We start from the raw sequence: 15636 nt of genomic DNA, 5'->3' as shown, positions 1-15636 counted from the left end.
TTTTAAATAATGTTACACTACCTAATATCTTTTAATTGAATACAAATTTTAATAAATATATCCACCATTGAATTATATTATCTTTTTTTTTTTTCAGGAAGAGTTTCAACCTATGGTATCAATTCCTGATAATTGCATTTTATCATCAGATCAAGACACCAATCAGTTTTTGGTGTAGGCGAAGATTACATTATCTTTGTGTATTTTCCATGCTTGCAAAATTTTAAGATTATTAAATATCAATAATCATGTTATCAATAAATTATTTAAATTCAAGTTTTTGTAGTTAAAAATAATGAAGAAAAAATGAGTTTATGGATCAAATAGTAAATAACAATTGATTGACATGAATATTAGTATACATGTAAAGAACATATAATTCAACGGTAGAATTTTTAAAATATGAATTCAATAACGAGTTATTGGATAGTGTAACATTACTTAGAGTTATACTCGGTGTAAATTTAAATAATGTTACACCACTCAATATTTTTTAATTGAATGCAAATTTCAACAAATCCATCATTGGATTATATTATCTTCATGCATTCTCAATGCTTGTAAAATTTCAAGATAATTAAATACTAATAGTCATGTCATCAGTCAATTATTTATATTCAAGTTTTTGTAGTTTAAAATATTGAATAAAAAATGATTTTATGGATCAAATGGTAATTAAAAACTGATTGACATGAATATTGATATTCATGTTGAGAATATATAAAACATAATTCAGCAGTGGAATTTTTAATATATAAATTTAATAACAAGTTATTGAGTAACATTTTTTAGAGTTATATTTGGTGTAACTTTAAATAATGTTACACCACTCAATATTTTTTAATTGAATTTGAATTTTTTTTAAAAAAATATGTCCACTGTTGGATTATATTATCTATATGCATTCTCCATACTTGCAAAATTTAAAGATGATTAAATATCAATAGTCATGTCATCAATTAATTTTTTAAGTTCAAGTTTTTGTAGTTTAAAATAATGAGGAAAAAATGAGTTTATAGATCGAATGGTAAATAATAACTGATTGACATGAATATTGGTATATATGTTAAGAACATATAATTTAATGGTGAAATTTTTAAAGTACGAATTCAATAACAAGTTATTGGATGGTGTAATATTGCTTAGAATTACAACTTGTGTAACTTTAAATAATGTTACACCAACCAATATATTTTAAATGAATACAAATTTTAACAATTCTACTATTAGATTACATTATCTTCATGCATTCTCCATGTTTGCAAAATTTCAAGATGATTAAATATTAATAATCATATTATCAATCAATCATTTAAATTCACGTTTTTGTAGTTTAAAATAATGAATAAAAAATGATTTTATGGATCAAATGATGAACAACAATTGATTGACATGAATATTCATAAGAATATATAACCTAGCGATGGAATTTTTAATATTTGAATTTAATATCAAGTTATTGGATGGATTGAAGGCATATATAGAAGCGAAAATTCATGAACATATGTATATAGGCTAAGGACATTTGAGTGGGGCCAAAAAGATATTGCTCCCTTTGCCCTTGACCCTCCTGGGTCTGTCCTGGGCTAGGTTCAAATCTTGCGTCTTATTGTAACTATCTAACTATAAACAAAAAAAGAAAAGAAAAGAAAAGAAAATTTAAATATTAACTTTTCCATGAATCAGAACATGCCACGTGGCTTGACCTTGCAGTGGATATACTCTCATTGGTAGATGCCCTCTTGAATCTCTCCCAATCATGAATAACAGCCGTCAGATCCGTCAGCTTAGCATCAATAGTACGACAGCAATTGGCATGAACGGTTCGAACAGCTTTAAAGTCTTCGCTATCTTCGCAGAACCCACTGAAATAGTTTGTGTCCAAGTACCTCACGGTAAGGCCTAGCTCTTTAAACACACCTTCATGCATCATGTTTAATAAAACATCTTGCTCCTTTAGTCCCACAGCGTTACTTTTCATGGCGTACCATGCATCAAACAATGAGATGGTCTTGTTGTTGGATCTGATGAAGTAGAAGCCAGTGTTGATGGGATTGTCTTCAGACCATTCGTCGCCATTGAAGTTATCGGTGCTGATTTGAAGATCTATTCTTTCATTTTGGCTTAGCATTGGAAATGGGTTCCTTAACCACATTACATCAGTGTCCTGTAATGAAAGCATTCATCAGTCAATTTGGTCACATGAAATCATAATCACTACTAGTATAATAAGCCGTGGAACAAAACCAAATAATGGTGTAAAGACTAAAGTTATTCTTTTACACCGTCACGGGCAGTGACATAATATTTTTCACAACTATTAACATAACTTATTATAGTAGGAATATTTTCAGTTTTACTAGAATTCTTCAATGATACCACTTTTATTATGTATTAATCTTAATTTCAAAAAAGTTATGTCACCAATTGTGAAAATTTTTGTCTATAATAAGGAAGTCAATTTCATACCGAAGACCGTTTCAATTTGGTTAGAGAAATAAAATATTTCAGTATTGTTTTAGGATTACCACTATATATGTGTTGTATATTAATTAATTAATTTTTATAATTATCAACATAAAATTTAAAATTTACATATTTTATAGGTTTAAATATTAATTTAAGTGCATTAACCCAAATATATATTAACTTAAATAATTTTTTTATTGTATTAGCTGGAACACAAATTTTTTTTCCAAAATCGGCATTTTATTCAATAAATTTTAGATGAATATTGATACCAGTTTAATGGCTGGTATGGCATCGGTATGCCATACTGGCATTAACTTGTGCATTAGACATTTTTTCATAGGGTGGCCATACCAGCAATTGACTTCCTTGGTCGTTAGACATTTTTTTCCTGGGTGGTGTTTATTACCTAGGTTTTAGCCTTTTATTTATTTATTTATTTATATATTGCACTATAAGTACAAGCAGTTTTTTTTAGGGTGAAGACTAGCAGTTAGGCCATTCATTCTTCACTTTGGTTGATTATTGTACACTAGTTCTGGCTGTTAGGTCATTCATTCCTCATTTAATATCACCTCAAAGAAGGGGCAGTTAATTAATTAGGCTCCAAGCCTCCAACTATGCTACTGTATCTGTAGGTAGGTTGATATGCTGAAATGAAATTCAGCAAGCTAAATCTGAACACAAGCATTACCAAATTAAGTACTATCACCTTCTTTTTGTAGAAATCAATGAGATTAGGGTAAATTTTTCAAACCAAGCAAGCCCTGGAGGAGGAACAGGAATTGGTCCTATAGATATATTTTATCTTGACCTTTGAAAATATTCATTTCTGCTCATCCCTTGAAGTATTGATCATATAAGCAATATTATTCATATAAAAAAAATTATATATTTCTCATTAAAAAAAAAAGAAAGAATTTATATGCTTCAAGAATTAATGGAATATTATTGCAAAACACGCAGCCAAAATTTTGAATATTTGTGTGCTTTGTAGCTCGCCACATTGTTTGCTTTTTTTCCTAGCTAAGTATAGAAGTATGCAGTGCGCACCTTCAATATTATAACAACATTATAACAACATGGCAACAGTCGAAAGTTAATTTAATCACGTGTAAGCCCTATGCTTGAGGTTATGATTCTTACCTCTAATACTTCTATACAAAAGCAGACTACTACCTTCTGGCAAGAATTTGAAAATTTTCTCTTTATTCCTATTCTGCTTTATTCGAAAATATGGTCATGGATTAGAAAAATCAATGATTTATTGAGAAGGAGAAAAACCCATGATCATTTCGTAACCTTCAAGTTCTATGGGCCTAAGAGAAGACTAATTCTGTAATCCTAATAAAAGATTAGGAATATATAACAAAATAAATATAAGATAAGATAGAATCACTTTCAGAGGTAAGTAATCTTTGTTGGGTGCATGATTTGATAAATATATAGACTTATTAAATCAGTGGACAGCTCTAAATACTAACTTTAAATAAGTAATGTTAACATTGATTTTTGATAAACTTAATCATGTGATGATAAATTCTACAAATACACGGCTCAAATTTAGTTTATCATTTTTAAAATGAGAGATGTGACGTTCACAACATTTTCACAATATTTTCATAACCACCTATGATTTGTTGTTATTGGTTCAAATTTGAACTCATCAGTAAGATTACTTTTTTATCTCAACTATAATATCTAGTAATAATCTGTCTTAGAATTTGTTGAGAAAATATTGCGAAAATATTGTGAACATATCACTTTTTTTTTTAAATAACCCTATAATAATGTTCATAAATTTGAGATAGAAACGTACCGTGAAAATAAAGCTGTAATCTCGCTTAAGTACTTCTCCAAGAAACAGGGTTCTCCTCCACATCATCTTGATAAAACTATCAGACATGTAAACCTTCTCACCATTGGCGTCTACCCCATCGTCCATTTGGAGCCTATAGCAATAAAGCCGAAGAAATTTGCACCGTTCAAACGATGTCTCATCGACCGCAACAAGTAGAAGGTGATCAACCAATTTTCGTGTATCTTCCCCAAGCCAAAAACTATCCAAAAACAAATCTAGCATTGGCTTATCGCCTTCTACATAAGCCTTGTTGACAATAGCGATTATTACGGTCTTGTTCCCCATTGAAACCTCAGATAAAGCTTCCTCGAGTGCATCTTTGTTGTCGGTCACGTTGCACTTATAACACATGTACATAAAACATAAGAACGACACAAAATCAGATTTATATAAACAATCAACATTATAGATTCATATTTTAAGAAAAAACAAGAAAACAAGAATTATAATATGCTATTCTTGAATCTTAATCTTGATGATGCCTACCTTCTTAGAGAGTGTACATGGTTGATATGGTAATGAAAAGAGTGGCGTGAAACCGATGTAGGAGGTTAGGAATACATAGAGTAAACAGAAGGACAAAAGGCAGACTGTGATTGTTATATGAGTGCGTCGATCTTTGAAGAATTCCATGTGTTTGCCGAGAGATCTCCAACCAGTTTCAGGTGAAGAGGGTATTGGAGAAGAGAAACACAGCATGTAGAAGAGAGTAGGATCTGGACTTTTTTTTTTTTTTTTTTAAAGCATCCGTAATCACATCTCAGCTTTTTTTTTCTTTCGAAACTATACTACATTTTTATCACAGGATCTTACTTTGGGACTTTTAATGTACTCCATATCCTACTAGGATATCTATTATCTATATAAATCCTATGAGTAAGTCTAGTACAACACATTTTGGCACAACAAATACCACAACTCACCACATGGTGAGTTGTGGTTGGTGGAAAGGTTACTTATGGACTTTTAATGTACTACGTATCCTACAAGAATATCTATTATCTATATAATCCTATAAGTAAGTTTAGTGCCAAAATGTGTGTCACCAAACTTATTCTAATCCTATATATCTACGAAAGTACCCTTAAACGTAAGTTAGAAAACAAGTTGTTAAGAGAGAGAACAGGATCATGCAGAAAACAAACATCAAAATAAGGGGAAAAAACTCCATTTTGACATGGCCTTTTGTTTCTATATATTCACTAGGATTCAATCTCTCTGTATTTTCTTTTTTCAATCAATGTTTTTCATATTAATGGTGATATGGTTGGTCTCTCTTCACAAAGATACTGATTTTTTGTGATTAAGTGAAATGAATCTTTGGTGTTCTAAATAATTGTGATCAATGGTTTAGTGCTTGAGTTCGAAAATTTTTGTGTTTATTTTGCTTCTATTCGTAATCATTTGATGCCAAAATCTGTTTTGTATTTTGTTTGTTTGTCAAAAAAAAAATCAAAAGTTTTGATATCAATTATTATACTTTAGCATTCAAGGGTGGCTTTACGTATTAATCAGGGTGTTCTTTTGTATTTTGTTTGTTTGTCAAAAAAAAAATCAAAAGTTTTGATATCAATTATTATACTTTAGCATACTTTAGCATTCAAGGGTGGCTTTACGTATTAATCAGGGTGTTCACATGAACACCCTGAGTTGGAGGAAAAAAAATTATATACTCTAAAAAAATAAAAATTTTAAGTTAATATGGATTGTTTACAACCCTATATAAAAATTTGAACTCACTAGATTTTGCTCACCGTTGGTATAGTTTGCATTTGAGAGAGCTTTTTAAATAAAATTCAAGAGTTGGCATGGTACAAAACTATGTGACGGGCTACAGTACTATTGCTCTCTACACACACTACACACTACACACACACACAAAACTGGCACAGAGAATCATTGCCACACACTTCAATAGTGGCATCAAGTCATGCCGGTTAGTTTCTTTTTATATTATATTATATAGATTTTTAAATTAATTTATTTGCTTTTGTTAAGGAAAATGCGTTACTAAATAATATTTTTAAAGAATTTTGAAAGACCATGGTTAAGATATAATAAAATAATGTTCTTATACATTAAAAAAAAAAAAAAATTACACTTATATCTTATTATCATATTCACGTCCATTCTCTAACCAAAAAAAAAATATATATATATATATATATATTTTTTACCACCTTTAAAATTATTTTATCATTTATATCATTCTATTTTACAAACGGTAACCTTCCAAATTCTATTTTTTTGACATTTTAGTTAAATATGATTTTATCTTCTATTTTTTACTATTTCCCTCTCTTCCTCTTCCTCTGTCTCTCCTTCTTCCTCGACCAACCAACCACCACAACCACATCACCCAAACCCACCAAGCAAAACACACACAAACAGCAAACCCACATCCCAATCCACCATTGCCAATCAAACCACCAAGCAGAACACACACACACACACACACACACAAACACATGCACAAGAAACCCACAAAACTCCAAAACCACAACCACAATAGCCAATCAATCACCCACCCCCACCACCACCACCACGGCAACCCTCCAACCCGGATTCAACCCAAAACATCAAATCCACCATGGCAAACCTCCGCAACAGTAAACCCACCACGACCCACCATGCCCCATACCCACTACGACCCAGACCCACAACCCATAACCCACCACCCCGCCGCCACCAGATCCGATTCACACCCGTCGACCAGTAGATCGGTGAAGACCCGGACCACCTACCTGATGCGCGAGATTGCCGAGTCATACCTTGGTGCCACGATAAAGAATGCTGTTGTGATTGTACCAGCGTCGGCGAGAAGAATGTGATACAGCCTTGATCTTTGCTTCTCTGCGTCGTCGGCGTGGAGGCCTAACCACCAACACAGAGAGAAAGACAGAGAGGAAGAGAGTGGGAGACGAAAGCAAAAATAGGAGAATGAGAAAGAAGACCAGATGAGACCAGAGAAAGAGAAGGCAGTGGAGAGAGAAAGGATAAAAAAAAGATTAAAATATATTATAATTTTTTACAATGGTGCCCCCATGTCATTCAACATTTAGAGTATTAACATTGGTTTATTTCAATTCTATCTTATTTTACTATTTAAAAAGTTATTTTATTAATTATACAATTCTATTTTACAATAAACTAATATTATAATTTTTATTTTACCATACTACACATAAAAATAATATAAAAATATTTCTCAATTCTCTCTGATCTCTATTTCTCTTTCTCTATCAACTTTCCCAGCCACACCACCACCACTGTCCACCTTCTCAGTCACATCACCACCACCGTCTAGCTTCACAATTACACCACCCACTTCTGTTAAGCAAAATCCATAGCAAAATCTAGAAACCAGAAACCAAAAATCATTTACAAACCGAAAACCATCGTTCTAAATCAAAATCAAAACAAGAAACCCACCACCGACCCACGCCATTACTGCACCACTGACCCACGCCCACATCAGTCACAAACCCACCACCGCCAAAAACCCACACAACTCGCCAATCTCCACCGATAAAAACCCAAATCACTCACCGATCTTCAATCCAAATCAAAATCAAAAATTAAAACAAGAAACCCACAACCGACCCACGCTGCCGCTGCACCACCTAACCCACGCCCACATCAGTCACAAACCCACCACCGCCAGAAACCCACACAACTTGCTGATCTTCACCACTAGAAACCCAAATCACTCGCCGATCTCCACCGCTAGAAACCACAAAAAAATACCTAGAAATGAGATACCGACTGAGAGAGAAAAGCTTGAGATTAAAGGGATTTGGAGATGGGTGAGTGAATCGGCAGCAATGGCGAGAGAGAGAGAAGGGATGAAAGAGAAGAGAGAGGTTTGGCGTGAGAGAGTTCAGTGATGGAGAGAGAGATGAGAGACTGTGGAGAGAACTGTTAAAATATTAATATTTTTTTTACAATTGAGCTACAATGTGATTCTACATTTAGAATCACACTGTAAAAATATTGCAAATTTTTTTGCAATCCTGAGAATTTACAACATTCGCTGGAGTGGGCAAAATGGACTTGAATGGCAAAATGAGCTTACATTTGCCATATGCCCACTCCAGTGCTAATGCTCTTAAGATGACACTATAGCATAATTGTAAATTTTTTTGTAATTATAAGATTTTACAAAATCGGGTAATGGGTTGCTTTTATGCCTTGATGCTAAAATATACCAACATATAGCATATAGAAGACCAAATGTGAATGCTCTTAAGAGCACTCGTTAACAGGACTATTTTTTAAAAATTAAGTCAAATTCTATGCATATATACAAAAAAGTACACATTACTTTATGAATGTAAGCTAATGTATCATTAACATGTGTATTTTTAAAAATAAAAAATTATCTATTACACTCGTAATAGCATTTTTATTAATTTTTAACATATGTTCTTAAGGCACTTGTTTACAATATCTTATTATAAAATTTCATGTATTTGTGAATTTTTTTTTTAGTGATGTCAATATATTTAATTTAATTTAATTTTTTCTAATTTTTCAAAATTTAAGTTTGTTAATGACCATTCTGAAAAAAAAAATTCTGAAACCACCACTATTAGCATTGAATCTACCTTTCAATCTAAAAGTGAGTCCCTCTCCCTCAAATTCTTCACATTCATTCATACGAGGGCTAAGGATTTCCAATTTTTTGTTGGGATCAAGGAAACCATCTTTCCTTATTGAAAGTTATTTTATAAATTCACTTCTATATGAATCGATATCGATAAAATCTTAATGAGAAATTGTGTCCCAATCATTGTTTATGTAAAGTAGCAAACTGTTATTACCAAAAAACAATTTCGATATTAATTTTTCCCCTTTTTTTAAATCAATGATTTTGTTCTAATACTTAGCAATTTGATGTTACATATTTGATCTATTAAGTGCATACCTTACAAATTTGCTTGAAATTCTATTATCATGGCCTTTTTGATTTGTTACTAACTTCATGTAATAGTTAATATTTACTCGGTGAATCGTGAGAAGAAGTTTGGTGAGTAATAGACGTTAGGTTTGGGCCATGACCACATGAGCTAGACCACCTGGATTGCCTCAAAATTGTACATGTCCTAATAAATGAACTTTACACACTGTACAAATAGACGGTATGGAAAATGATAACTATCATTATGCACTCTAATTACAATAGAGATATTTACCATGGTTTTAAAAACCAGACTGGGATAAAATCGAATTTGTCTCCAGTTCTCGGTTTAACCTGATTTTTGACCCGTTATTGGAGTTTTTTTGGACTGAAGCAGTGACTGGTTCTCAGTTCAATTGGTTGGGTCAGCCGATCCGAATAGATTTTTAAAACCATGATGTTTACCATTGCAATAAACTTGACCTATATTTGGGTTGCATTTGATATCACATGGGTTTCACTCTTTTTTGTAGAGAAACAAATTTTCTATTAATAAAGCAATCTAATTTGGTAAATTAATGCTTTGCTTATATTCTTTTTGGAAATTAATACATACTTCTGGGTGATATTTAAATTTGCATAAGATTTTTTTTTTATACAAGATAGTAATTCTACTTTAGCTTAGTATATGTGTGTGAAACTCTCTCTTGGAGACTTGAACCCTGGTCCTTACTTCTCACACCTTACAAACACTTATACTTGTAGAGTGATCATCGCACCAAGCAAGGTGCGTAGTGGTATAAAAATCTTAATTCATGGGGACTTTTGTGGTTGGCTATGTTGAAACACTAAGATATACTACTAGGATTTCTATTATCTATATAATCTTATATATCTACGAAAGTACCCTTAAACGTAAGGTAAAAAACAGGTTGTTAAGAGTGAGAATAGGGTCACGCAGAAAACAAACATCAAAGTAAGGGGAAAAATCTCCATTTTGACATGGCCTTCTGTTTCTATAGATTCAATAGGATTCAATCTCTCTGTATTTTCTTTTCTCAATCAATGTTTTTCATATTCATGGTAATGGGGTTGGTCTCTCTTCACAAAGATACTAATTTTTTGTGATTAAGTGAAAAGAATTTTGGGTGTTCTAAATAATTGTGATAAATTGTTCAGTGCTTGAGTTTGAAAATATTTGTGTTTATTCTGCTTCTATTCGTAATCATTTGATGCCAAAATCTGCTTTGTATTTTGTTTGTTTGTCAAAAAAAAAAAAATCAAAAGTTTTGATATCAATTACTATACTTTAGCATTCAGGGGTGACTTTACGTATTGATCGGGGTGTTCATGTGAACACCCTGAGTTGGAGGAAAAAAAATTATATACTCTAAAAAAATAAAAAATTTAGGTTAATATGGATTGTTGACAACCCTAAAAAAATATTTGAACTCACGAGATTTTGCTCACCGTTGGTATAGTTTGTATTTGACAGAACTTTTTAAACAAAATTCAAAAGTTGACATGGTACAAAACTAAGTGCACGTGCTACACTACTATTGCTCTCTACACACACTACCACAAAAAAAAAAAAAAAAAGGCATAGAGAGTCATTGCCACTCACTTTAATAGTGGCATCAAGTCATGTGGGTTAATTTCTTTATATATATAGCATTTTGTTAATAACTAACACCATGGTTAAGATATAATAAAATAATGGTTTTATACATTTAAAAAAAATAAAATTCTAAGTACACTTATATCTAATAATCATATACAACACAATAAATTTGTTTGTGTAAGAACCAATGAATTATTAACATGTATATTTTATTTTATTAATCTTTAGCTGTGCCCTTAAGGGCACTTGTTAATTGGACTATTTTTTTAAAAAAAATTAAGTCAAATTGTATGCATATATACAAAAAATTACACATTACTTTATGAATGTAAGCCAATGTATCATTAACAAGTGTATTTTAAAAAAAAATTATCTATTACACTCATAATAGCATTTTTATTAATTTTTAACATATGTCCTTAAAGCACTTGTTTACAATATCTTATTGTAAAATTCCTTGTATTTGTGAATTTTTTTTTGTAATGTCAATATATTTAATTTAACTTTATTAATTTTTTAAAATTTAAGTTTCTTAATGACTATTCTGGAACCACCACTGTTGACATTGAATCTACCTTTCCATTTAAAGGTGAGTCCCTCTCCCTCAAATTCTTCACATTCATTCATATGAGGGCTAAGGATTTGCAATTTTTTTGTTGAGATCAAGGAAACCATGTTTCCTTATTGTTATTTTATATATTCACTTCTTCATGAATCGATATCGATGATATCTTAATGAGAAATTGTCTCCTAATCATTGTTTAATTTATGTAAAGTAGCAAAATGTATTACCAAAAAACAATTTCAATATTAATTTTTCCCCTTTTTCTTAAATCAATGATTTTGTTCTAATACTTAGCTAGATTAAAATTTGATGGTACATATATGATCTATTAAAGTGCATACCTTACATATTTGCTTGAAATTCTATTCTCATGACCTTTTTGACTTGTTACAAACTTCATGTACTAGTTGATATTTGCCCAGTGAATCGTGAGAAGAACTTTAGTAAGTAATAGATGCTAGGTTTGGGCCACGACCACATGAGCTAGACCACATGGATTGCCTCAAAATTGTACATGTCCTAATAAATGAACTTTACACATCGTACAAATAGACGGTATGGAAAATGAAAAATATCATTATGCACTCTAATTACAATAGAGATATTTACCATTGTTTTAATTAAAAACCTAACTAGCGGCAAAATTGGATTTGTCTCTAGTTCTCAGTTTAACCTAGTTTTTGATCGGTTATTGGAGTTTTTTCAGACCGAACTAGTGGTTGGTTCCCAGTTCAACCGGTTAGATCGACCGGTCCGAATCGATTTTTAAAACCATGATATTTACCATTGCAATAAACTTGACCTATGGGTTGCATTTGATTTCACATGGGTTTCACTCATTTTTTTTTAGAGAAACAAATTTTCTATTAATAAAGCAATCTAATTTGGTAAATTAATGTTGTGCTTATATTCTTTTTGGAAATTAATACATACTTCTAGGTGATATTTAGATTTGCATAAGAATTTTTTTAATACAAGATAGAAATTCTACTATAGCCTAATCTAACTGTATATGTGTGTGGAGCTCCATCTTGGAAACTTGAACCCTAGTCTTTACTCCCCATACCTCACAAACACTTATGAAGTGACCCTCGCGTTAAGGATATACAGTGATGTAAGAATCTTAATTCATGGGAAGTATTGTGGTTGGCTATGTTAAAACACTAAGATTGTTTGTGTTCAATAATAGTTAGGGAAGGTTGAGAAAATAAGGTCATAAAGTGTCGTATTGTAGGAGGACTGCAGTAGTGTTCACACAAAAGTAATTTGACACTAGGTCAGAACATGCCACCAATTTAACGTGAAATTACTCATACATACGTAGGGCCCTACACTCAACTTCCTAAATCTCTCATGCATCAATAAAAGTATGACCAAAAGGATTTTACTACGTAATCCAAGTAAACAACCCAATAAATTAATTTACTAAATTAGAAGAATAATATCACTTATTTCACCTTATATTTATTGAAAGCTAATACAATATATGATAATTAAAATAATTGTAAAAAAACAGATACACGTATATCGTTACTAAATAAATGTATAAGCTATTACTATTAGTTAAGGTTTCTCCTACAATTAGGCATGACTGTTCATGATTTAGGTTCTATGATGGAAAATGGGGCAAGTTGTTTTTTGTATATGCACAAAGAAGAGAATCGAATCATGATTTCTTTTATTTTCTTTTCTTGTCAGTCCAACTAAGTTGACTCAGTCAACCACAAAAAAAAAAAAAATTCAAAGTTTTCCAAAATTCTTTTAAACTCCAAATCTTCAAAATTTTCATCTAAAAAAAAAAAAAAAAACGCAAAAAATATTTTCACATTTTCAATACTAAATCTATATATATAAAGCAAAGTCTCTGCTAATACAATTTTCCACGTCAGTATCATTTAAAAAAACAAAAATACAAAATTTCTGATTTTTTTCCTCTAAAACCCAATAATACATAAAACTTGATATACAAAATAATAATAATAATAATAATTTCTCCTCTCTCAAACCCGATTCTTTGCCCATCTTCACTCTCAATTTTCTCTCCACAACCCAGAACCACCATCAGTCCTTCTCTCCCACAACTCAACAGCTCCACCTTCTCTGGCACAACTCAATAGCTGCAATCGCCCAAGTCTCATTATTTCCCCCACCAAATACACAATACAAAACCAATACTTCTTCAAAACCTAAACCTAAAACTGACACTTCTTCAAAATCTCTCTTCTCTTCTCACACGCTAGCATCACCTTCCCCTAAACCTAAAACTCACCCTTTCCTTCCCCCAAAATCAAAACCCAAAACTAAGATTCTCCCACCGCTGCCACTGCCGCCACTGCCACCACGCTGCCACTGCATCTTTTGGTTTTCCTCTCTCTATTATGCAACTCATTCTCTACCTGTTATTATTTTCAATTGAAAATCAAATTCATACCCACTGCCTAGGTACGCTTTCTTTCCTCTTTCTCTTTTCTCTGATTTTAAGTTTTTCAATTGAAACCAAATAGAGGAAAGACAACCTACTTAATGATGAAAACAAAGGAAATATATATATATATATATGTATTTTTTTTTTTTAAATTTGGAAATATGATTTAGGTTTTGGTATTGTGGTTTGATTGGTTTTGATTTAGGAAGAACAGATGCTTGGCATTGATATGGTTGTTTTTCTTTGATTTTTTAAATTCCTCAGTTTAAATTATTTAACAAATTTTTTCCATCTTTGGCTCATATATTTGTTTCACGTTGACCTTTGGTTCTTTGCAATTCAATTTTCAGTTGCTTATTTTGGATTCTCATATATTATGTTTGTTCCTTCCCTTAAGCCTATTGGAATTTTCAAAAAGTGGAGGTTTTTTAAATTTTGATTACCATATGTTAATTTTTTTTTTTACCTCATAATATCTCTTACAGTTTGTGCATGCTATACGTGTTTATGAAAAAATTGATGAACTCGCAGTTGCTGACAAATTAATATAAACTGTTATTTTGTTTGGTTGAAGGGAATTAATAAATCTCATAATGAGTATTGGGTGAGATCTTCATTTCCTTGATTAACGTTTACTTCTCAGTTCTCACACAAGTCCAAAGTATACCAGTTGTCGTGGATAAACTTTCTAAGTGCTTTCCGTCCATCATGGGTCAATCTAACTTCAGTTAAGATTATCATAATAGTGTTATGGTGAGACTATCTGGGAAGGGTTGAGTTGTTTGTGATATTAATTTGTAATATAATGTTGTAGCACTATTGCAAGATGGATTGGGTCACATCACAAATGGTTTCAGAAATTTATCCAAAAAATTGAATGATGTTGTCCAATGGTGTGCACAATGCTATACAATATATACAATGTTGTAAACAGTCTATCCCAAGTGTGATTAGATCACTCGGTTCTTTCATTAAGATATACTTATGGTTTTTCCAGGGGTGCGTGACCCTCAAGATGTTGTTAATGGAAGTTACTATGTAACAGCAGATAAAGTTGATTGTGATAGTACGAGGCCACAAGCTGAAGATGTCTACTTGATGAAGAATAAAAGGTTGAAGGAAAGGGACACAAGTAAACATTTGGATGTCATACTTGTGATAAATTGATAGCGTTTTGGAAAATTAGAATTTCCTAAGTTGCTTTCATACCATGGTCATTCTTTAACTTTAGCCATACTACACCATATTTGGAATTGATGTTGCTATTATGGGAATTTTTGTCTTATGTAGTGAAGAAACTTATATTTAAAGAAAAAAATAAAAAGAATTTGTGAGTTTGTTTAACAGGTTGTGAAATTAAGGACGATTATAAAAAACCTCTTCAAGTCATTTGTCAATTTGAAATGTACTTGATAATGAAAGATTGGCATAACATTGTGGCTTAGAAAATATGCTTTCTGAAACTATTTTTGCTATGTTGACATTTGACATTAACAAATCCGTGGTTGGCTCTTTCAGGGGGCAAAGCTCTCCGTGGCTTGAGCTCTAAAAGAAAGCAGATGTTGGAAGATGTAAGCCTACTCAAGAAGTTAAAGATAAATGAAACTGAGTCAGGTACATTGACTTGATATGTGACTTAAAATTCATCTGTATATATTAGCTTTATACCGTTTGTTACTCTTGCTTGAAGTCATCAACTATATGTAATATTTCTCCTTTCCTCCAAAGTCATGGAAGCCAGGTGGTCCCTATTGGATTTGGGTTGGATATTTCTGCTTAGATGAAAGCATTATGT

At 31.7% G+C, this 15636-nt stretch overlaps 1 protein-coding gene across 1 annotated transcript; it reads right to left on the bottom strand.

The window, feature by feature from the left end:
• Nucleotides 1-1501: 1501 nt before the first annotated feature.
• LOC142621367 (uncharacterized protein At1g28695-like) lies at nt 1502-5044 on the bottom strand. The gene is made up of 3 exons (XM_075794685.1): nt 4817-5044; nt 4289-4669; nt 1502-2167 (listed from the first exon to the last, which is right to left on the bottom strand). Exons 1-3 carry the CDS (start codon nt 5027-5029, stop codon nt 1667-1669), a joined length of 1095 nt encoding a protein of 364 aa, XP_075650800.1. The 5' UTR covers nt 5030-5044; the 3' UTR covers nt 1502-1666.
• Between the last annotated feature and the right edge of the window lie 10592 nt (nt 5045-15636).

Source organism: Castanea sativa, chromosome 12, assembly GCF_040712315.1.
Source record: "Castanea sativa cultivar Marrone di Chiusa Pesio chromosome 12, ASM4071231v1".
In the NCBI taxonomy this organism is placed as follows: Eukaryota; Viridiplantae; Streptophyta; class Magnoliopsida; order Fagales; family Fagaceae; genus Castanea; species Castanea sativa.
Note: the sequence above shows the minus strand (reverse complement) of the source record. Positions and strands in the feature narration are given on the sequence as shown.